The sequence below is a fragment of the Hippocampus bargibanti genome, linkage group LG18 (assembly GCF_051943395.1).
Source record: "Hippocampus bargibanti isolate YZ-2025 linkage group LG18, ASM5194339v1, whole genome shotgun sequence".
NCBI classification, from domain to species: Eukaryota; Metazoa; Chordata; class Actinopteri; order Syngnathiformes; family Syngnathidae; genus Hippocampus; species Hippocampus bargibanti.
The window spans coordinates 13,661,497-13,684,880 of record NC_142751.1 but is presented as its reverse complement, the minus strand read 5'-3'; the positions used below and the strand labels follow the sequence as shown (position 1 = coordinate 13,684,880).

Sequence of the window (23,384 nt, the reverse complement as noted above, 5' to 3'; positions counted from 1 at the left end):
TATATCGATAATCCCGGTTATATCGATACTATTTCTATACACGCACGGAGAAAATTACATGCAAACAGGGTCGGATATATCGATAGTCCCGGTTATATCGATATTTTTTCGGACTCCCTTGAATATCGATATAACGAGACTTTACTGTATTTTCTTCCGCGCCCACGGTGACGACCTCAGAACCGAAGCGAGCTCGGACGCCGCGGCGGCGGTTCGCATCGTCATCTCGGTGGTCTACTCGCTAGTGTGCGCGTTAGGGCTGGTGGGCAACGTGTTGGTGCTTTACCTGATGAAGAGAAAAAGTCCTCCAACAACTTATTCGTCACCATCCTGGCGCTCACCGACTTCCAGTTCGTGTTGACGTTGCCGTTTTCGGCGGTAGAGAACGCTCTTGACTTCACGTGGCTCTTCGGACGCGTCATGTGCAAGACGGTTTCCTACGTGACGCCTACGAACATGTTTCCGTCGAGGAGGATTTATGTTTGGTGAAAGTCCCGGAAAGCGAAAGCGTGCAACTCTGGTTGGGACTTTATCACTCGCAGAAGGTCCTTTTAGGCTTCGTGGTTCCTCTTGGGATCATCTCGGCGTGCTACCTGCTCCTTTTACGCTTCGTGGCGGCTAATAACGATGCTAACAGGTCAAACGCAAAGAGACGTGCTAAAGTGACCAAGTCGGTTACTATCGTTGTGTTGTCCTTCTTCTCTGCTTGTTACCCAACCAGGCGTTGACGGCTTGGGGGATCCTCATCAAGCTCAACGTGGTCCACTTCACGTACGAGTATTACACCACGCAGATGTACGTGTTCCCCGTGTCCGTGTGTTTGGCGCACTCCAATAGTTGTTTGAAGCCGGTGCTTTACTGCTTGATGCGGCGGGAGTTTCGAAAGTCTTTGAAAAAACTGTTTCGTCACTTCGTCCGCGTTCACCACCGTCATCAGGCCCACTTAGCAGTTTTTTTGACAACGATACTAGTGCAGCGTGTTCTACCGGAAACAAATTCCTTGTGTGTCCTACATACTTGGCAATAAAGATGATTCTGATTCTGATTCTGATCACCGGGAGCACGAAGCCCGGTGACTTGACGACAAACACTTCCAACATCTCATAATAAAGAATCTTTATTTAGCAATAAAATAGCGTCTTTTAGTCAGTCATTACAAATAGTGCGAAGAGTGAGCGTATCTGACGAAGAACGCGATGAAGACGCAGCCCAGCAGGGATACGGTGGAGGCGGACAGGACCACCACCACCACACTGCCCACCACGTTGACCAGGGCCCCCAGACCCGCGCCCACCACGATCTGGGCTAGCTGCACCATGCAGGTGAGGGCTGCGCAGTCCACGCCCGTGCCCCGTAACGACTCGCCGCCGCCGCGACGATTTAGTTCCTCCTGGGGGTAGCGAGGAGGGGAATGTGTGTGAGATTGCTGATTGGCTTGGCTTACGAACTTAATTGCTTCCCAGACAGAGTGTGTAAGGCGAAAAGTGTGTATCCCAAAAAAATATTTCCCATAGGAAACCATTAAAATGAGAATAATCCGTTCCCAGGTCCCCATGAAACATAATTTTCTAATTTTCTAAGCCTTAAAACTACACAAAATATACCTTATTTTATGTATAATAAATGTACCATGGTATTATATTTATAGAAATAAACTGTACAGTATAATAAAGTCATTTTATTTACCTTTGTGATGGTCATTGATGGCTTGATGGAATGGAGTGGCCGGTTTCATCAGCATTAAACACTTGATGAGGAACGTAGCCTTCTTCTTTCACCATCTTCAGGAATGATCCCTTGTTAGGTGCTTTCTCTGCGATAATTTTATCTAGTTCCTCATCAATTGTGTTCTGTCTAGCTGGGTTGATCGCTTGTTGCATCAAGTGTACAGATGGCTTGCGCGGGTTTTTTGTGGAGCCTGATTGATGGGAATTTTAACCTTGCAGTCTACACTCTGGCTTTGAACTATCAAAGTTCAAAGCCAAAGTCCAAATTTCACTGTTTTCTATCCATTTTGTCACTCTCTGTCGTCTGCCTGTCTCTTTAATGTTTGGATTGGATTGGATTTGCCTTTATTATTTAAACCACCTCCCCTCACTGCTGCAGGGAAGCTAACGCTACATCACCGCGGAACTGCGTAAGGGGTACAAAAAGCACATACCTCCTCCTCACGTTGGTACTCTGCGATGAGGTTGAAGGGGATGGTGTACAGCGTGCTGGACATGACGCCAAAAACGCTACACAGCACCAGCGTGGCGACGATGTTGGGGAAGAGGCCGATGAGGCTGGTTCCCAGGCCAAACACAAAGTAGCCCATGAAGTACAAACCTTTTAGGCCCACGTAGGGGAGCAAAAAGCGCTGCACGTCTATTTGAGGAAAGAAAACAACTATTTTTAGCATGAGGCAGTGATTTCATGGACAATTTCCACTGAAAAAATAGCAAGTGGGTCAAACGCATCATTAGCTTAGTGCCGAGCTAGAAGAAAATAATAAGAAGTTCTTATGTGATTGAGGTGTCTTCAATCATAGGCAAAAGTGCACTTACAAGAGAATAGAGCCGAAGACACCGCGTTGATGCACAAGCCCCAGCAGCCAATTTCCACGCCGCGCTCGTACGTAGCATAAGCCGTGGAGTTGTGCTCTGCGTACGGGTTCCCCTTGTAGACGATCTACAGAGGTATCAAAGCCTTGTTTGTTTCCGATGTGTTTTCATCCTATCTATCTCCCGTTCCGTATCCGGAAGTAACTCAAATAGAGAGAAAGCTAGCAAGCTAGCTAAAAGATAGCTAATAGATAGACAGCTAGACAGTGAGCTAACGAGCTAGATAGCCATATAGCTAATAAATAGCCAGCTACATAGCTAGCTAGCTAGACAGCTAGCTAATAGATAGCAAATAGATACCCATCTAGACAGTTAGCTAACTAGCTAGATAGCCATATAGCTAATAAATAGCCAGCTACATAGCTACATGTGATAATAGATAGCGAATGGATAGCAATTACCTATTTGCTATTTCTTAGCTGTCTAACTAGCTACATAGCTATCTATTAGTTATCTATTAGCTCGCGAGCTAACTTGATCTTGCGCGTCATCTCGGAAAGAAACGGGTCACCAACTTGATCTTGCGCATCAAAAAAACGGGTCACCGTTGCTGGCTACCTAGCTAGCTATCTATTAGCTGTCTAACTAGCTAGCTAGCTATCTATTAGTTATCTATTAGCTAGCTAACTCGATCTTTTTCAGTTATTCCCGGTTGAGTGAATGTGTCTGCCGCTGCTCACCCACAGAAAAACTTTTCCCGTGACTGTAAAGTGACCTTAAGAGTTTTGAAAGGTGCTTATAAATGAAATGTATTATTTATTATTATTATTATTATTATTATTAAAACAGATCTTCTGCTTCACTGAAGACGTTCCTCACCTGTCCCATGAAGTCGGTAAAGAAGAGCATGTTGCAGAGGAACGCCGTCCATCCAAGAAGGTGACTGATGCACAGATAGCGGTAATGGTTGGGCATGCTGATGATGGCCTTCAACAGAGACTTCAGCGTCATCCTCTCACGGGCCTTCAAACAATTAAAGAAAACACATGCAAATAAATTAACCAAGTGATTCGTGATGGGAAAACGAAGCTTCGTGAAACACTGCACAGTGATACCTGGGTTTACGAACTTAATTGGTTCCCAGACACAGTGTGTAGGATGAAAAGTGAGTATCCCAAAAATTAATTTCCCATAGGAAACCATTAAAATGAGAATAATCCGTTCCCAGGTCCCCATAAAACATAATTTTCTACTTTCTAATTTTCTTTAAGCCTTAAAACGACACAAAATATACCTTATTTTATGTATAATAAATGTGCGATGGTATTATAATTAAAGAAATAAACTTTATTGTATCATAACGTCGTAGCCTTCTTCTTTCACCATCTTGAAGAATGATCCCTTGTAGGTGCTTTCTCTGCGATAATTTTACCTTGTTCCTCATCAATTGTGTTCTGTTTATAGCTTTTTGCATCAAGTGTACAGATGGCTTGTGCAGGCTATTTGTGGAGCCTGATTGATGGGATAATTTAACCTTGCAGTCTACACTCTGCTTTATCAAAGTTGAAACGAGTCCAAATGGCACTGTTTTCTACCCATTTTATCACTCTCTCTCTGTCGTCTGCCTGTCCCTTTAATGCTTAACCCCCCCTCACTGCTGTGTTCTTGACCAATCACGTGGTTTTAACCGAAGACTGGGGGCGGGGAATAGAGGACAAAAACAGTCGGGTGCCATTTTCTTGTTAGGAGAACGGGCTCGTTTGCGAATGACACATCACTCATTGTGGCTCCGTGTGTATCCCGAAAAATAGTTTGTATGCCAAAGTCAAATTTTCCTAAATTTAACGTTCGTAATCCGAAAAGTTCGTAAACCAAGGGGTTCGTGAACCGAGGTATCACTGTACCTCCTTGCCGGGCTGTTTGGCGCTGGAGGTGACGGCGTTGGCCTCCCCGAGTGCAGAGAAAGACCGTTGCCTGAAATCCGAGACGGACAACAGCTGGGGGTCCTCGGCTTCTTCGCCCAGAGTTCCATAGCCGTTCCGCTGGGACCCCAATTGCCTCAGAGGACTGAAGCCCGATAATCGCCCGGATGCCATTTTGTCCAGGGGCTCTTCGGGAATGCTGAAGAGGTGCACGGTGAGGAAAATGCTCCAGGTGAGCGCCGAGAAAAAAAAGATGACCTGGTACTCGGAACCCAGCAGCTGGCCCATGATGGAGTGACCCCAGTCCATGGCACCCACCAGGTAGCCGAACGCTCCGCCCAGACCTGGAACAGAAAAAAATTAGTTCGCTGACGCAGCCTCTTGGATAAGAAGCGAAACGTCCGACACCTTCAAAGAAGTACAGATGACAGCTGAAGAAACCTTCTCATCGATGGACCACTACTGTACGACTGAGAGCTTACACAGACGCATATTATGTTATTTAGATTTTGTTTTTTGGAATTCAAGATGGCGCCGCGAGAGCGGCTGCCTTTACAGCAGCTCCTGTATTTTGTTTTTCTACTTCTTCCTTTCCTTTCCTCTAACTTTTATCACTTTGCTGCTGTGAAATGTAAATTTTGCCACTGCGACATGAATCAAGGTACATCTAACCCAACTTGAAATTAACGGGGTTCTCACACTTCACAATAAAACACATGGAAAAAACACGCTTTAACCTCAGTGTGGAAAGTTGCAGTAGTAACATTCCAATTTCACGCAGATGAGAATGGCAAAATTGCAGTGCATTAATTTGTCTGAAAGGCTACTCAAAATGAATTCCTGGTGAGCACTCATCGACTCCTTCTTCCGCCGCCACCGCCTTTGCATTCCAAGGCAGAAGAAAGAGTCATGTGCACGCAAGGCTCGCTCAGCCCAGACCCATGACTGCAGCGCATGACCGCTGGATTACGTAGAGCTACACTCCGTCAGATCCTCACATCGCCGCAGGCGTAACATCTCACTACATAATTTATATTTGAATGACAGAAGCGGACTGTGTGTGTGTTCAGATATTTACTCCCCTCCCCCCCTTGAAAAAGACTATGGGGGTAAAATTAAAAATAAAAACGCGCCAGCGTTCACTCAACCCCGAATAACTCCAATAGATAGAAAGCTAGCCCAACCCAGCTAAACACAACACAATTGATGAGGAACTAGATAAAATTATCACAGAGAAAGCACCTACAAGGGATCATTCCTCAAGATGGTGAAAGAAGAAGGTTACGTTCCTCATCAAGTGTTTAATGCTGATGAAACCGGCCACTCCGTTCCATCAAGCCATCAACGACCATCACAAAGGTAAATAAACCGACTTTATTATAAAGTACAGTTTATTTTTTTTATTATAATACCACAGCACATTTATTATAAATAAAATAGGGTATATTTTGTGTAGTTTTAAGGCATAGAAAATTAGAAAGTAGAAAATTGTGTTTTATGGGAACGGATTATTCTAATTTTAATGGTTTCCTATGGGAAATTAATTTTTGGGATACACACTTTTCGCCTGACACACTCTGTCTGGAAACCAATTAAGTTCGGAAGCCAAGGTGTCACTACAAACCCAAAAACAACTGAAAAGTGTATACATCACGCCGATTGTTTTACCAGTGAGCAGAGCATGATAGTGAAGGCCTCGTTCCTTGTCCTGATGGGAGCACACGTCAAACAGGTAGGCCTTAATGGGCCCGTCGATGAAGTCGGCAGCAAAATCGAACAGCACCACTCCGAGCATCACTGTCACGATGGACCATGTCCGCCGCGTCGTCCTGTCACCGATCACCGCTGCAAAACAAGGTTGCCAGTCAATCACATGAATAACTATTTACACTCACAATCAATCAATTTATGTTCTTTTAACTCATTCACTGCACAGCTATCAACCCAGCTAAGCAGAACACAATTGATGAGGAACAAGGTAAAATTATCGCAGATAAAAGCACCTACACGGGATCATTCCTCAAGATGGTGAAAGAAGAAGGTTACGTTCCTCATCAAGTGTTTAATGCTGATGAAAGCGGCCACTCCATTCCATCAAGCCACCAACGACCATCACAAAGGTAAATAAAACGACGTTATCATATGGTACAGTTTATTTATTTAATTATAATCCCATAGTACATTTATTATACATAAAATAAGGTTTATTTTGTGTAGTTTTAAGGCTTAAAAGGGTAGAAAATTATGTTTTATGGGGACCTGGGAACGGATTATTCCGATTTTAATGGTTTCCTATGGGAAATTAATTTTTGAGATACACTTTTCACCTTACACACTCTGTCTGGGAAGCAATTACATTCGTAAACCAAGGTATCACCGTATGATTATTATTAACAGACCAAGCAAGAAACTCGCCCCCACTTTGAGCAACTCATTTCCTCACTTTTGCTCACCTGAGATGAAGACATCTCCATTGAGGAACATGGTGATCCCCACAAGCATGAGGAGGCCCAACGTCAAGATGTAAGGCCTCCGCCGGCCCCACGGCGAGCGACAGTAATCGCTAGCCGAGCCGATGACCGGCTGCAACAGGAAGCCCAAGATAGGACTGATCAGCCACACCAAGCTATACATGCTACGTGGTAGGCCTACGCTGAGCAGCACGGGCGTGACGAACGCCGCCTCCACCGCGTAGCAAAATTCCCTTCCGAACATCACCAAGCCGTGAAGGATCAAGCGACCCCGCGAGCGCCGCGGTGGTTCCACCTGTCCGAAGACGGCGTTTTCCGCGCTGTCCATGTAGTAGTCTTTGGAAACGGTCAAATCCTTCACGTCCGGATCCAAGGGCTGTTTGCTGGGCTCCGGTACCCGGCATGGCTGGGGTCTGGTGGACTGATCCTCGGACAAAAGAGTCATGTTTGGACGGGGGGGGGGGGGATATCTGTACGCTTAAAAAGTGGAAATACCCGCTGGTTGCATCAGTGCGAAATCCCGTTGGACTACTTCATAGCAGAGTGCGAGACCCTCACAGCTTTAACCGTCCTGGTTGGGCTCGCCTGGGAAGACCCGAGTCGAGCGAGCTCGGGGGAAGAGAGGGAAAGAGAGAGGAGGAGAGAAGTGAGTTGAATTTATGAGATTAGCAAAGGTTGCTTTCCCCTCAGTGGGTAAAAGTAAAACCCCGGGGGAAGGAAGGGGGGTGCTCATGGGAACGTGTGAGGCCTCACATGCATGGGTGTGTGTTAGTCCGCATTCATAAGATTCATTGAAACACAGCAAATCACGATACTAATACAGTGATACGTCAGTTTACGAACTAAATTGGTTGCCAGAAAATGTGTGTCAGTTAAAAAGTTTGTCTGCCAAACATTTATTTCCCATAAGAAACCATTAGAAATGAGAAGAATCTGTTCCCAGGTGCCCATTAAACATAATTTTCTATGAAATAAGCCTTAAGGACAACCAACACCTCTGGATAAGTTGCGTCCATAATTTGTAAAATCACTTCAAATGACTTTTACTGAGCGTATTTTACAAAGATTCCACCGCATATAGCTATATTTTACGTTTTAAGACTGAATATTAAGGAAGTCTTGTTTTCGAGTTGATGACGATCCCCAAAGTGACATCACAAAGGGAACTCCCGTGACCAGGAAAGTGACACACAATGCATTTTGGGTACTTTTTTCATCTGAAAACACAGTGTTGTTCGCAAAATTAGAAGGAAAACTACATAAATAACACGATGGTGAATCGTTGTGTGTCGCAGCCAATTGCGGTAACACGCATAAAGAAGGTGTAAGTTGACACATATTCCCAGCGGACAAATCAGCCCGTTTTGAACGGAGCTTGTGCGCCATCTTGTGCATTTTCTGGGCGCTACATTGGAGTCCAGATGGCTCGAATTGATACGGAAGGACTTCTTTAATCGATTGCAAACATTTATGCTTTCCTCTTCAGAACTATTTGAATCATATTCATAACTGGATGAGTAACAAGAAAGCATCTCCAAATGTGAACTCTCTGAAGCCCTTGTTCTGATTCTGGAGAAGGCAGTTTGTGAAAGAGTATCCTGCCGTGACATCACGAACAAGGGGGCGGGACTTTCTGAATATCGTCTGGAAAAACATTGCCAGAAGTCTGACCAGCACCTTATCAGCACTCTCCGCAAGAAAAACCAACCCCAAACAAATTTGGGAATGGCGCTCTATGTCATATTTTCAATTCACGAATAAATTTGTGAATGAGTTAAACATCTTAATTCTAAAATGTAACTTTGAATTTGAATTATTCTGACTTTCTTTGGCCCCGCCCTAATATTTTCCTGTAATTGTAATTTTGTGACACTCCCTAAAACAGGAAACTAACAAAATTCACAATTATGAGACTTTTTTTAAAGAGAACATTTTATTTGATTCCGTTTTTTTTACTCGATAATCTTCAATTTGACACTTTTTAGACACTTTAAAGTACAGTGATACCTCGGTTTACGAACCCCTTGGCTTACGAACAATCAGGCTCCACAAACAACCGGCACAAGCCATCTGTACACTTGATGCAAACAGCTATCAACCCAGCTAAACAGAACACAATTGATGAGGAACTCGGTAAAATTATCGCAGAGAAATCAACTACAGGGATCATTTTTCAAGATGGTGAAAAGAAGAAGGCTACGTTCCTCATCAAGTGTTTAATGCGGATGAAACCGGCCATTCCATTCCATCAAGTCATCAAAGACCATCACAAAGGTAAATAAAACAACTTTATTATACAGTAGTTTATTTCTTTAATCATAATACCATCGCATATTTATTACAGTATTACAGTATACAGTTGACATGTTTATTTTGCTATGCTTAAAATATCTTGTTTTCTATCCTTTCACCCCCACCCTATCCCCCTTTCAAATTACTGCTGTGGACTGCAAATTTCCCCATTATGGGACGAATAAAGGTTTTCTGATTCTGATTATACATAAAATAAGTTATATTTTGTGTAGTTTTAACGCTTAGAAAATTAGAAAGTAGAAAAGTATTTTTTATGGGGACCTGGGAACGGATTATTCTCATTTTAATGGTTTCCCATGGGAAATTAATTTTTGGGATACATACTTTTCGCCTTACACACTCTGTCTGGGAACCAATTAAGTTCGTAAGCCAAGGTATCACTGGAAGTAAGTTTTTGTGACATTTGTCTGTCACAAAAAAACAATTGCTTCAAAGCACAAAAACAACCCCCCCAAACAATATGATCAAATAACGGACAAATTATTGATCATTCTCAGCCAACATGATGAGGTTAAATTCTATATCTACTCAAACTAAAAAAAAAAGTATCCATTACAGTTTTGCCTTGACCGCAGAGCACTCCACAACACCCGCAGTGAGCATTTGATCAATTTCAGCGGATTTGTACCCGTATTCCTTCAGAACCTCGACAGTGTGTTCTCCGATAAGCGGCCCAGGGTCCGCGCAAGCCTGCGCGGGGGTCCGGGAAAGGAGAGGGGCCGGCCGAGGGCTTTCCTCCCCGTTGGAGTCCTTCACGAAGGAAGCCCGGTCACGATTGTGCGGGTGTGAGCTCACCTGGTCAAGCGATAACACGGGAGTCACGCAGGCATCGGTCCCGTCGAAAATGCGCAACCAGTCCGCTTGTGTCTTGGAAGCGAAACGCTCGGAAAAGATCCGACGGAGCTCCGGCCAATCCGAGAAACTCATTTGTGGTGGTAACTGGTCCTCGTCTAATTTCAAGCCTTGGTGGGATAAACACATTCACTGCAACATGTTACTGGATATTTATTTTTTACGCAAAAAACTATTTAGAATGATTGTTATCATTTTTTATGTTGTTCAAGCGCTATATAAATCAATGATGTATTGTATTGTATTGTATTGTATTGTATTGTATTGTATTGTATTGTATCCGTTCCTCTTCCTTTCATAACTTTGCTTCAGTGAATTGTGAATTTCTACACTGTGAACTCATAAAGGTTATCCATCCATCCATTTTCCGTACCGTTTATTCCTCGTTATTAATCTTGTCTAATTTAATCTAATTTAATCAAATTTAATCGGATCGAATCGAATCTAATCTAATCTGACTGAATCGAATTGAATCTCATCTATTTAATCGAATTTAATCTATTCTAATTGATTGCAATATGATCTAATCTAATCCAATGTAATCCATTTTAATCTAATCTATTGTAATCTAATTTAATATACTCTAATGTAAATTAATTTTATCAAATCTAATCTAATCTATTTTAATCTAATTTAATATGCTCAAATGTAATATAATCTATTTGAATCTATTCCAATCTAATATAATTTAATGTGATCATATCAAATCAAATACATTTTAATCTAATTAATCTGATCAAATCTAATTTAATTGGATCAAATCTAATCTAATCTCTTTGAATCTAATTTAATATGATTGAATGTAATCTAATATAATCTAATCTAATTTATTCTCATCAAATGTAATGTAATCGGATCATATCTAATCTAATCTAATCTATTGTAACATAATTTAATATGATCGAATCTAATAAAATTTATGCTAATCCCTTTTAATCTAATTAAAGTAATTACTCTAATTTAATTTGATCAAATCTAATTTTACCTATTTTAATCTAATTTAATCGGATTGAATCTAATATAATATATTTTAATCTAATTTAATATATTCTAATCAAGTCGAATTTAATTTAATCTGATCAAATCAAATCGAATATATTTAATCTAATTTAATCTGATCAAATCAAATCGAATATATTTAATCTAATTTAATCTGGTCAAATCGTTTCTATTCGAATCAATTTTAATCTAATTTAATCTGATCAAATCTAATCTTGTTTAATCTAATTTAATCTGGTTTAATCTAATATACAGTAAAGTCTCGTTATATCGATATTCAAGGGAGTCCGAAAAAATATCGATATAACCGGGACTATCGATATATCCGACCCTGTTTGCATGTAATTTTCTCCGTGCGTGCATAGAAATAGTATCGATATAACCGGGACTATCGATATATCCGATATCGATATAACGAGACTTTACTGTATTTTAATCTAATAGCCTTTTTATGGCTCTCTCATAAAATAATGTAAGGTAATAATGCAAGAGGTTGCAAAAATGGTTCAATTTATTTACAATATTATAGATTGCTATTTAAACTTCCTTTGCTATCTCTTTGCAAAGTTCCAAATTATATAACCAGCACAACAGGTGAATGGAATATGACCGTCTCAAAATTTCTCAATGCACTTCTAATTGTTCATTGAGCGATTATTCCATATTTTACTAAATGACCAAAACTCATAATCGAAATATAATCCACGAAGGACATTCACATGTACGACTTTTCTACGAAGCATTTGGTCTTTGTAGCAAGCTGCCAAAGTGTCAAGAAAAGGTCATTTTGAAGAGAACGGTTATAATGAAAAAGGCAAAGAAACCTTGTAGAAGCTGCTTGTAAAACTGCGGCTCAATGGCGCCCACGGCGACGTACTCGTCGTCGGCCGTACGGTACGTGTCGTAGAATGGAGCGCCGCTGTCTAACATGTTCTCCCCGCGGGGGCGACCCCACAAACCGATGCTGCGGGATTTCCACAGAAATGAGCCCACGTAGGCGGCTCCTTCCACCTGGAAATAAAAATTGGAAAAGTGTACGCTTGGTGATTTTATGTAACGTTGCTAATCGGAAAACAGTACACTGATACCTTGATTTACGAAATTAATTGGTTCCCAGACAGTGTGTAAAGCGAAAAAGTGTGTATCCCAAAAATTAATTTCCCATAGGAAACCATTAAAATGAGAATAATCCGTTCCCACGTCCCCATAAAACATAATTTTCTATTTTCTAAGCCTTAATATTATACACAATATATCTTATTTTATGGATAATAAATGTGCTATGGTATTATAATTAAAGAAATAAACTGTACTGTATAATAAATTCGTTTTATTTACGAAAACCCCACCAGAGAGTGACAGAAATGTGTCATCTTTGATAAAGTTTCCTTAGGTCATAGGTTGGATTGTGGTGTTCCCCAAGGTTCCATTTTAAGTCCTTTTTAGTTTGTAAGGATTATGTTTTCACAGTTGTGCTCTTAGCAAATTTTAGAAACATGACGAGAAAATGAACAAAATATGGCAAACTTTTTTTGATTGTGTCTTTGTTGAACCATTTGTGCACCAAGTGGCACAGCCTCATTTGCCGCATGGATCCTTTTCGAATCTTTGATATGTAAATCCCATCAGAAGAACAGATCGCTACGACGACCTCACTTTGCTTACCATGCTAGCGTCGATGATCTGCCCTTTCCCTGACTTTGTTCGCTCCAGCAAAGCCAAGACGATGCCCAGAGCACATGTAAGACCTCCGCCCGCAAAATCGGCTAAGAGGTTCAGCGGTGCGTACGGCTTCTCTCCGCTACGACCAAGACAGGATAAAAGCCCTGCGAGCAGCAATGGATCAGACCAACACATAAAAAAAACAGCTTGAATAGAATACAGTGATACCTTGGTTTACGAACTTAATTGGTTCCCAGACAGAGTGTCTAAGGTGAAAAGTGTGTATCCCAAAAATTAATTTCCCATAGGAAACCATTAAAATGAGATTAATCCGTTCCCAGGTCCCCATAAAACATAATTTTCTAATTTTCTAAGTCTTAAAACCACACAAAATAGCCCTTATTTTATGTATAATAAATGTGCTATCGTATTATAATTAAAGAAATAAACTGTACTATATAATAAAGTGATTTTATTTAGCTTTGTGATGGTTTAAACCACCCCCCCTCACTGTTGCGTTCTTGACCAATCATGTGGCTTTAACCGAAGACTTGCGGCGGGGAATAGAGGACAAAAACAGTCGGCTGCCATTTTGTTGTTAGAACGGGCTCGTTCGCGAACGATACATCACTCATTGAGGCAGCGCCGTGTACGAAAAAAGTTTGTTTGCCAAGGTAAAGTTCGTATGCCAAGGTAAAATTTTCATAAATGTAACGTTCGTAAACCAAAAAGTTTGTAAACTGAGGTGTCACTGTACATTCCATCCGTGTTTTCTTACCTGATATGGCCAAGTAGTTGATATCATGTCCGGCTGCTGTGGCATACATTCCGCTTTGTCCGTATCCCGTAAGCCGTGCGTACACTAGACTGGGATTTTCCTTGATCAAGTCCTCTGGACCAAGACCGAGTTTCTCCATCACACCTGAAAGATCATAAGATAGATGATTTCTACTTTTTTACATTGTGCTTTGCCGCATTCTGTTGACGCCCCACTTTGTCATGATTTTTTTTTAAGACACGTTTATGTTGTTGTGATTGGCCAGTGAAATAAACAATTTAATTTGGGATTGTTTGTGGTCAATATTGTTTGAAAATGTTATAAGAGAACAATGTATTATTTGAGAAAAATACCAGTAATTGTAAGATTGCACAATTGTCCATGTTGTGTTTATTATTTTGCTTTGTGTTGACTATTATCTGAAGCGCTTTGTAACAGCTGCAGCTGTTGTGAAAGCGCTAATATACATGAGGATGTACTGTATTGTATATTGAATTGCAAATGACAAAATACAGGTAACATCCGACTTACGACCGAGTTCCGTTGCGACTAAACGGTCGTAAGTCAAAATGGTTGTAAGTCAAAATCCATTCAAAATGCTGAATAGAGACTCGGACGCTAAATGACTCGCAAACTCCCCACAGTGGTGCCATCACATGGTCGATTGCTGTGCGAGAGTGAGATGCTGGCTGGCTGGCCAAAACTGTTGTGCATGTTGCAGGCCTGTTAGCGCGTTGCGGTGCCAGGCGTAGAATTAAAATGTTAAAAATAGGGTCTGGGGGTCATGGTCGTAAGTACGGGTGGTCGTAAGTCGAGCCGGTCGTAAGTCGGATGTTACCTGAATTAAGTATTGTGATTATCATAAAAATCGAACGATATGTGAATCATCCTACTCAAGTGGAAAGTATATACAGTTCGGAAATAAAAATGATCGTGGTCCGACCTTTGCGGTAGGGCTCCAAGACAACATCTGACTGGACACAGAGCTTCCGGAGTATGGAAACACCTTCTGAGGTCTTCAGGTTGATGGCCACAGAACGTTTGCCACGAGCCTGCGTGTCCATCGATGCGCCGGCTTTAGTGCGGTCTACGCGGACCACATTAGCGCCGAAATCGGCCAGGATCATCCCGCAGAACGGTGCCGGAGCAAGGCCCGCTAGCTCGACCACACGGATTCCAGTCAATGCCATGTTGGAAACACTACATAGAAATGTAGAGAAAAATACAGATAGTATTCATTTATTATAATGATAATACATTTCATTCATAAGCGCCTTTCAAAACTCTCAAGGACACTTTACAGTCACAGGATATTTTTTCCTGCGGGTGAGCAACGGCAGCCAAGCACGCCAGCGTTCACTCAACCCGGAAGTAACTGATATAGATAGACATATAACTAGCTAGCTAAAAGATACAGTAATAATAATAATCCATTTCATTTATAAGCGCCTCATTTGACACTTAAATATTTTATTAAATTCTCTTTCTCTTTTGTTAAATTTTTATTCGTCTTTTTACAAATCAGCATGGGAAAAAATTGTGGCTTTAAAGAAGCTGGAATAGATCATAAAATTAACAATTTCAATTCATTTCAACAGGGAAAATAAATGCAGTTACAATAAAATCAAATTATGTGAGGAGTTTGTTCGTGGAACGAACTCATACCACAAGTCGTATTTCACAAAGATATTTGAGGGTATTAAAAGGAAAAATTCCGCGGTCCCGTGAACACACCACGGCTAAAAACAAAGCTAGGTTGCTCGTGTTACAAGTCGCAGACATCTAAACGAAAAATACAAAGTAGTCCAAAGTCCAAAGTCACACACACATTTTTCTCTTTCCCTGTACGACTTTTCCCGACGTACGACGCAAACGACAAACATACGCAGTCATGTTCGACAATGGCTATTTTTTTTCTATCGCCACAAAAAGAAATATGCAGTGAAATGTGGCCAATGTAACCTTTGTTTTGATTCCCCGGTGAAATTCGTCCGACCTGAAAAGTTGATGAGCTGTGTCAAGATGCGCGCGCATCGATCACGTGACCAAACACGTGATAAAACAATGTATTCTTTCTAAAACCCGCAGTTTTAACACGCATTAGTCATAGTAGTTCTGTTTATAGTATTCGTTTCGATGCTAAAAAAGTATTTGCTAATGTTGTACATTAAAACATTAAAAATGAGCATTCTACATGGCTGTGTTGCCGCTAGGATTTCTGGGAATTTGAGTTTTTGGTGGTGCATAATGGAGTTAAAACCAAAATAATACAAATGTATCTAAGAACGTGTTTATAGTCAGAGACTATGAAACTACTCACTTTTTTGTGTTCATTCTTCTGCCAATAAACTTGTGATTCAACGTGATTAGAAGCACACAAGAGTGCACATGAAGAAGTTGCTTGTGGCAGATTCTTCAAAATGTCAAACCGCAAAAGAAATATTTAAAAAATGTCCCGACTCGTGAGTCGGGTCAGAAGATTTTTTCAGTCTCGCCGTGACCTTTCCTGATATTTATTTATTTCTGACATGTAAAAATTGACAAAAGTGAGTTATTTGAGCCTCAAGAAACGCAAAAAGATAAACGCTGTTTCAAGTAGAAATTAAGTTACAAATCTTTGCTCCCCTCTATTGGCCATCTACTGTAACTGCACCTCTACAGTGACCCATGACTGAAGCAATACAATGCGGTACGGAAATTAATAATAATAATAATAATAATAATAATAATAATAATAACAATAACATAACAATAACAATATAAATAATAATAATAATAATAATAATAATAACAATAACAATATAAATAACAATAATAATAATAATAATAATAATAATAGTATTATGAATAATAATAATAAATAATAATAACAGAATTACAAAGAATAATAATAATAATAATAATAAAAATAATAATAGTAGTATTACAAATTATAATAGTAGTATTAGAAATAATAATAATAATAATAATAATAATAATAATAATAGTATTATGAATAATAATAATAAAAAATAATAATAATAGAATTACAAATAATAATAATATTACAAATAATAATAGTAGTATTACAAATTATAATAGTAGTATTACAAATAATAATAATAATACATTTCATTTATAAGCGCCTTTCAAAACTCTCAAGGACACTTAATGTGTAAAATAATGTTTCTGTGCTGTATGATAACCCATCACATATGCCATTAAATAACCATATCCCCACTTTTCAAAATTAAAAAAAAACAGCAAAGTCGGATTTTTCTAGGAGGCAAAATTAATATTTTGGAGAAAAAGTACAAAACCAAGTCTAGTGAATAAACCGTGTTTTTGAAATTATAAAAAACTGGCCTGCCTGCAGTCCAGACCTGTCTCCCGTTGAAAATATGTGTCCCAAAATAAAGCATAAAAGATGAGCTCTATATCAAGCAAGAATGGGAAACATTATGATACGAACATTATTGAAATCCTAAATTCCATTGTTTTTCTTTAATATTCTGAAACAAAAACAGAGTGCATCAACTGATTGATCCTACAGCCATTTTGACCAAAGCTTCGACATTTATCCCTTTCATGCACCAATAATGATAACCTGTGACCTGATAACATGAATAAGCTGTACGCTGTAGTAACCGCTATCCCTGAAAAATGAACAGCAGACAGCAAAATATCTTGCATTTGAGGAAACACAATGGAATGGCTCCCACAGGAGGGAATCGCAACAATGTCGCGCACCGAGCCGTGCCCGCAAGACCTTTCCTGTAATATCACAGTCAGGAAGTCAAGTTTCCTTGTAAACACAAGGTCATGAGAAGCATACAGAAAGGACATCATGCTGTGAATAAACACGCTGTGACCACGCACCATCACTTGCAGCACAATAAACGGAACAAATGTGTAAATAAATACAAATTAAAAACTGGACCAGCGATTTGAAATGAGTACAGTGATACCTCGGTTTACGAACCCTTTGGCTTACGAACTTTTCGGTTTACGAACGTTAAATTTATGACAATTTTACCTTGGCATACAAACTATTTTTCGGGATACACACGGAGCTGCCACAATGAGTGATGTGTCGTTCGAGAACGAGCACGTTCTTCTAACGAGCACGTTCTTCTAACAACAAAATGGCAGCCGACTGTTTTTGTCTTCGGTTAAAGCCATGTGATAGGTCAAGAACGTGGCAAGAAGGTGGTTTAAACATTAAAGACACATGCAGACGACAGTGAGAGAGTGACAAAATGGATAGAAAACAGTGAAATTTGGACATAGTTTCATATATAGTTCGAAGGCAGACTGTAGACTGCAAGGTTAAAATTCCCATCAATCAGGCCCTATAAATAATCCGCACAAGGCATTTGTACACTTGATGCAAAAAGCTATCAACCCAGGTAAAAAGAACACAATTGATGAGGAACTAGGTAAAATTATGGCAGAGAAAGCACCTACAAGGGATCATTCCTCAAGATGGTGAAAGAAGAAGGCTACGTTCCATAATCAAGTGTTTAATGCTGATAAAACCGGCCACTCCATTCCATCAAGCCATCAACGACCATCACAAAGGTAAATAAAACGACTTTATCATACAGTACAGTTTCTTTCTTTAATTATAATACCATAGCACATTTATTATACATAAAATAAAGTAAATTTTGTGTAGTTTTAAGACTTAGAAAATTATAAAATTGTTTTATGGGGACCTGGGAAAGGATTATTCTCATTTTAATGGTTTCCTATGGAAAATTAATTTTTGGGATACACACTTTTCGCCTTACACACTGTCTGGGAACCAATTAGATTCGTAAGCCAAGATATCACTGTACAGTAAAGTCTCGTTATATCGATATTCAAGGGAGTCCGAAAAAATATCGATATAACCGGGACTATCGATATATCCAATATCGATATAACGAGACTTTACTGTACTACTTGCAAACAAATTAAAATTGTCATAAAAATAATAATAAAGCTGCGTCCAGTTGATGAACCCAAAAGGAGGCTGTTATTGGCTAGCGTTTGTCCGCTTCTATTTTTACACCTCTGATCCACGCTGAAATGACGACATTAGCAGATGCAAACTTTGACACACTTGCATTATTGTTCCGAGCTGAACAATTAGACTTGGAGTAGGGCGTGGTTAATTGCAAACGCAGACGGCGTGGGAACAATGGCGGGATGGGAGACCAGCTGTTTGGAGTCATTATGAGGTCAGAACGTCCGGGCGGGAGACAGTTATCGGCGTCTGCATACGTGATGCAGATAGAGTACATGCTAATTAAATTATAGTATTTTATAGAATTATTTGCAAAAGAGCTACTATTCTGTACAAGAGTAAAAATGGGATGATTTTAAAAAAAGTGGTGGTAAAAGATTGATTAAACTCTATACACTACATGAAAAATGTGTGAACTAGATTGCTAGCTAGCTAGGATCAATGTAGCTTTTACGCTAGCAAAACACATCATTTTGTGCATGCAAATTAAATGATAGTATTTTATACACTAAGTGGCAAAAGAACTACTGTTCAGTACATGAGTAAAAATATGAAAGTGATGATTAAAAAAAACATTCTGGTACTGATTCAACTCTATAAATACTTATAATATAACTGATAATATTTGTTAAGAAGATAACTAGCTAGCTAGCTAGCATCAATGTAGCTTTTGTGCTAGCAAAACATCCTGTTCACAATCCTTTTACCACAACAAAGTTCTGGTAAAAGTACTGGTTAAACTCGAAAATTGAAAGATTCGTTAAACAGATAGCTAGCTAGCTAGCATCAATTAAAATAAAAAAATAAATAAATAATAATAATAATAATAATAATAATAATAATAATAATAATAATAATAATAATAATAATAGAAGAAGAAGAATACATTTCATTTATAAGCGCCTTTCAAAACTCTCAAGGTCACTTTACAGTCACAGTTTTTCTGTGGGTGAGTAGCGGCAACCACATATGCCAGCGTTCACTCAACCCGGAAGTAAATCAAATAGATAGAAAGCTAGCTATTGTATAGTGAATAGCTAAGAGATAGCCAGATAGCCAACAGCTAGCCAGCTAGACAGCCAGCCAGATAGACAGCTAATAGCTAGACAGCTAATAGCTAGCCAGCTAGCTAGCTAATGGACAGCTAATAATAATAAATAATAATAATAATAATACATTTCATTTATAAGCACCTTTCAAAACTCTCAAGTTCACTTTTCAGTTACAGGAAAAGTTATTCTATGGGTGAGCAGCGGCAGCCACACGCCCCAGCGTTCACTCAATCCAGAAGTAACTCAAATACAAAGAAAGATAGCTAGCTAATAGATAGACAATTGATAGCCAGCTAGACAGCTAGCAAGCTGGCTAGCTAGAAAGCTAGACAACTACCTATATAACTAATAGATAGCCAGCCATATAGCTAACTAGCCGACCAGTTAGCTAATAGATAGCAAATAGATAGCAAATAATAATAATAATGCGCCTCAATATAGCTTTTATGCTAGCAAAACATCCTGTTCACACCCCGTCGCTAATGTTCAAAAGTGAATTCAAGAATTCTCCCCTCCACTCTAAAGTCAGAAAAAGTCCAATTTTCAAATGTCAAAAGTGATTCTTCATATTATCTTTTAATCCCGCTAATTGGGTTACATTTGAGTATTTTATGCCTGTACAAATTTCGCAAATCCTCCATTGTCAGATATCTTTGACATTTGACAGGCTGGGAAGACTTTCCACGATAAATGTCGGCCAAGTGCTTTCCAGGGACGATAGATACTTGGGATGAAGGAATGTTATTACTGGCAACTAGTAGTGCGTCACCCACACACAAAACAACCTCTCGTGTCTTTCCCACATTATGGCTCACAATTAGATTTGGTTCAATTCGTTATAGTCTTATTTTTGTTGTTGTTGTTGTTGTTACGATCCTAAAAAAAAAAAAAGATAAATGGGTCCAAAATGTATCCGATACATGATATCCAGTGATACCTTGGCTTACGAACTTAATTGGTTCCCAGTCAGAGTGTGTAAGGCGAAAAGTGTGTATCTCAAAAAATAATTTCCCATAGGAAACCATTAAAATGAGAATAATCCGTTCCCAGGTCCCCATAAAACATAATTATCTACTTTCTAATTTTCTAAGCCTTAAAACTACACAAAATCTACCTTATTTTATGTATAATAAATGTGCTATGGTATTATAATTAAATAAATAAACTGTACTGTACAATAAAGTCATTTTATTTACCTTTGTGATGGTCGTTGATGGCATGATGGAATGTAGTGGCTGCTTTCTCTGCGATAACTTTAACTTGTTCCTCATCAGAATCATCTTTATTGCCAAGTACGTAGAACACACAAGGAATTTGTTTCCGGTAGAACACGCTGCACTAGTATCGTCGTCAAAAAAAACTAAGTGGCACTATACAGTTCCATTTTGGCTACTGTAGAAAATCATCAATTGTGTTCTGTTTAGCTGGGTTGATCGCTTGTTGCATCAAGTGTACAGATGGCTTGTACGGGTTATTTGTGGAGCCTGATTGATGGGAATTTTAACCTTGCAGTCTACACTCTGCCTTTGAACTATCAAAGTTGAAACGAGTCCAAATTTTCCTGTTTTCTATCCATTTTGTCACTCTCTCTCTGTCGTCTGCCTGTCTCTTTAAGGTTTAAACCACCTCCCCTCACTGCTGCGTTCTTGACCAATCACGTGGCTTTAACCGACGACTGGGAGCGGGGAATAGAGGACCAAAACAAGCCGGCTTCCATTTTCTTGTTAGAACGGGCTCGTTCGCGAACGACACACCACTCATTGTGGCAGCTCCATGTGTATCCCGAAAAATAGTTTGTATGCCAAGGTAAAATTTTCATAAATTTAACGTTCATAAACAGAAAAGTTCGTAAGCCAAGGGGTTCGTAAACCGAGGTATCACTGTACTCCTGTTTCGATGTTGATCCTTTTGTTTGATGGTTCTTGAAGCAGCAGATGGTTTTTGAGCTTTTGGGCAGGTCAGCAGTGGCCTTCCCGCAGTCAAGAATCTCACGATCTCTGACTTTCCCACTACAGTTAGCCACTTTAGCCTTTAAGCTTAAAGTGCAGCTAAATATAGCCCGGCGGACGCATTGTTTATTATCCAAAACATATGTCAAAAAGACGACAATACAAATAGAATTGAATATTTGTATTTTTTTTTCTTGTCGCAATTAATTTTTTTTTTTGCATCCTGTAATTTCACAACTTTTTTTTCTTGTAACAGCGCAACTTGTGATGGCGACAATCCAACTTCTCCCACCTTCCTGAATGTGTGCTTCTGTTATTTTTGCTTCCCCAAACCAGATTTAAGCTCTACCCCTTTGGCACAACTACAAATATGTATTTTGGCCGCTCCATGTTGATCTTTAAATCATGCGCTCAATAAAAAAAAATTGACGATGTTCAGATGCTGGCACAGAAATGAAATCAAAAGTATTTTGTAGAGAAAGAGCAGGAAAAAAATGAGGACTCCCACAAGTCAAGGTTCTCAACATATGTCCAAAATTGAAAACAATCACCCCTGGTGGTGAGGTTTCAGGGATGAAATGCCAGCTAAGCTTCCCAAAAAAAAATGATGTGAATGTATTTGGCAGAATGACGGCTGGCTATTGTTATGAAATGACATCGCTTGTTGCTAGGCGGATTTAAAAAAAAATTAAAAAAAGAACACAGCAGTGAGGAGAGGTGGTTTAAACATTAAAGGAACAGGCAGACGACAGAGAGACAGTGACAAAATTGATAGAAAATAGTGACATTTGGACTCGTTTCAAATTCGATAGTTGAAAGGCAGAGTGTAGACTGCAAGGTTAAAATTCCCATCAATCAAACAACCCGCACAAGCCATCTGTACACTTGATGCAAAAAGCTATCAACCCAGCTAAACAGAACAAAATTGATGAGGAACTACATATAATTATCGCAGAGAAAGCACCTACAAGGGATCATTCCTCAAGATGGTAAAAGAAGGTTACGTTCATCATTAAGTGTTTAATGCTGATGAAACCGGCCACTCCGTTCCATCAAGCTATCAACGAACATCACAAATGTACTATTATACAGTACAGTACATAGTTTTAAGCCTTAGAAAATGAGAAAGTAGAAAATTATGTTTCATGGGGACCTAAGAACGGATTATTCTCATTTTAATGGTTTCCTATGGGAAATAAATTTTTGGGATACACACTTTTCGCCTTACACACTCTGTCTGGGAACCAATCAAGTTCGTAAGCCAAGGTATCACTGTATTTTATTGAATTCTCCCACTGAACATTTTTTTTTTAAGTTTTGTTGACTTGAAATTTGGAATTCATTCCACAATATTTTTTTTTAACGGGAAAAGGCAAATTAATTAAAAGGGTTGCAATCTGTACTTCTACTTAAGTATAGTTTGTGTACTTTTGCCATGCGTGTGTGTGGTTTTATATTTAGACAGTCCAGGCTGGTATGATTTGCCAATGACTGGGAACAAAGCCCACTGGGTCAGGTATTAATGACACCATGTGGACCAGGGGTCACCTTACGACCACATGCTAACCCCCCCCCCCCCCCTTTTAAACACATTTGATAAAATCTCAACTTGAATAAAATCTTTTCAGCGAGAAAAAAACATACTTGATGTTGTTTTTTGGTCAGCAGTTTGTGCCGTCCTTGAATGGTATTCAAATCCCATTTACTGTAAAACCCACAAATTCATAATCGGATTCTCTGTGTAGTTTTATCTCTTCTTACCTATTTATAATTTCATCTATGGTTTTATTGTGCTTGTTTTGTGATTGTAAAGTGTCTTTGAGAGCTTTGAAAGGCACTTAAAAATAAAATGT

At 39.4% G+C, this 23,384-nt stretch overlaps 3 protein-coding genes across 9 annotated transcripts; 1 reads left to right on the top strand and 2 right to left on the bottom strand.

Annotated features, from left to right (window-relative positions):
- The first annotated feature begins 55 nt into the window (after positions 1-55).
- On the top strand, positions 56-1,057 carry rxfp3 (relaxin family peptide receptor 3). The gene is given in 4 exon segments (XM_089019766.1): positions 56-293; positions 296-463; positions 466-699; positions 702-1,057. Coding segments are annotated over 4 exon segments (963 nt in total). The 5' UTR covers positions 56-58; the 3' UTR covers positions 1,028-1,057.
- A 42-nt stretch (positions 1,058-1,099) lies between these two features.
- On the bottom strand, positions 1,100-7,545 carry slc45a2 (solute carrier family 45 member 2). Of its 6 annotated transcripts, none has more exons than XM_089019758.1 (8): positions 7,432-7,545; positions 6,919-7,363; positions 6,134-6,310; positions 4,448-4,809; positions 3,423-3,566; positions 2,547-2,670; positions 2,162-2,367; positions 1,100-1,390 (listed from the first exon to the last, which is right to left on the bottom strand). In XM_089019758.1, exons 2-8 carry the CDS (start codon positions 7,262-7,264, stop codon positions 1,154-1,156), a joined length of 1,596 nt encoding a protein of 531 aa, XP_088875884.1. In that variant the 5' UTR covers positions 7,265-7,363; positions 7,432-7,545; the 3' UTR covers positions 1,100-1,153. The 6 variants fall into 6 exon arrangements, with proteins under 6 accessions (XP_088875884.1, XP_088875883.1, XP_088875882.1 ...); XM_089019757.1 differs by having other exon boundaries at positions 6,919-7,357; XM_089019756.1 differs by lacking the exon at positions 7,432-7,545 and having other exon boundaries at positions 6,919-7,048; positions 7,118-7,381.
- amacr (alpha-methylacyl-CoA racemase) lies at positions 7,432-15,565 on the bottom strand. 2 transcript variants are annotated; one of them, XM_089019764.1, is made up of 7 exons: positions 15,503-15,565; positions 14,484-14,740; positions 13,541-13,684; positions 12,766-12,926; positions 11,925-12,111; positions 10,045-10,211; positions 7,432-7,545 (listed from the first exon to the last, which is right to left on the bottom strand). In XM_089019764.1, the coding sequence occupies exons 2-7, from the start codon at positions 14,728-14,730 to the stop codon at positions 7,465-7,467; spliced, it is 987 nt and encodes a 328-aa protein (XP_088875890.1). In that variant the 5' UTR covers positions 14,731-14,740; positions 15,503-15,565; the 3' UTR covers positions 7,432-7,464. The 2 variants fall into 2 exon arrangements, with proteins under 2 accessions (XP_088875890.1, XP_088875889.1); XM_089019763.1 differs by lacking the exon at positions 7,432-7,545 and having other exon boundaries at positions 8,708-10,211.
- Positions 15,566-23,384: the final 7,819 nt, after the last annotated feature.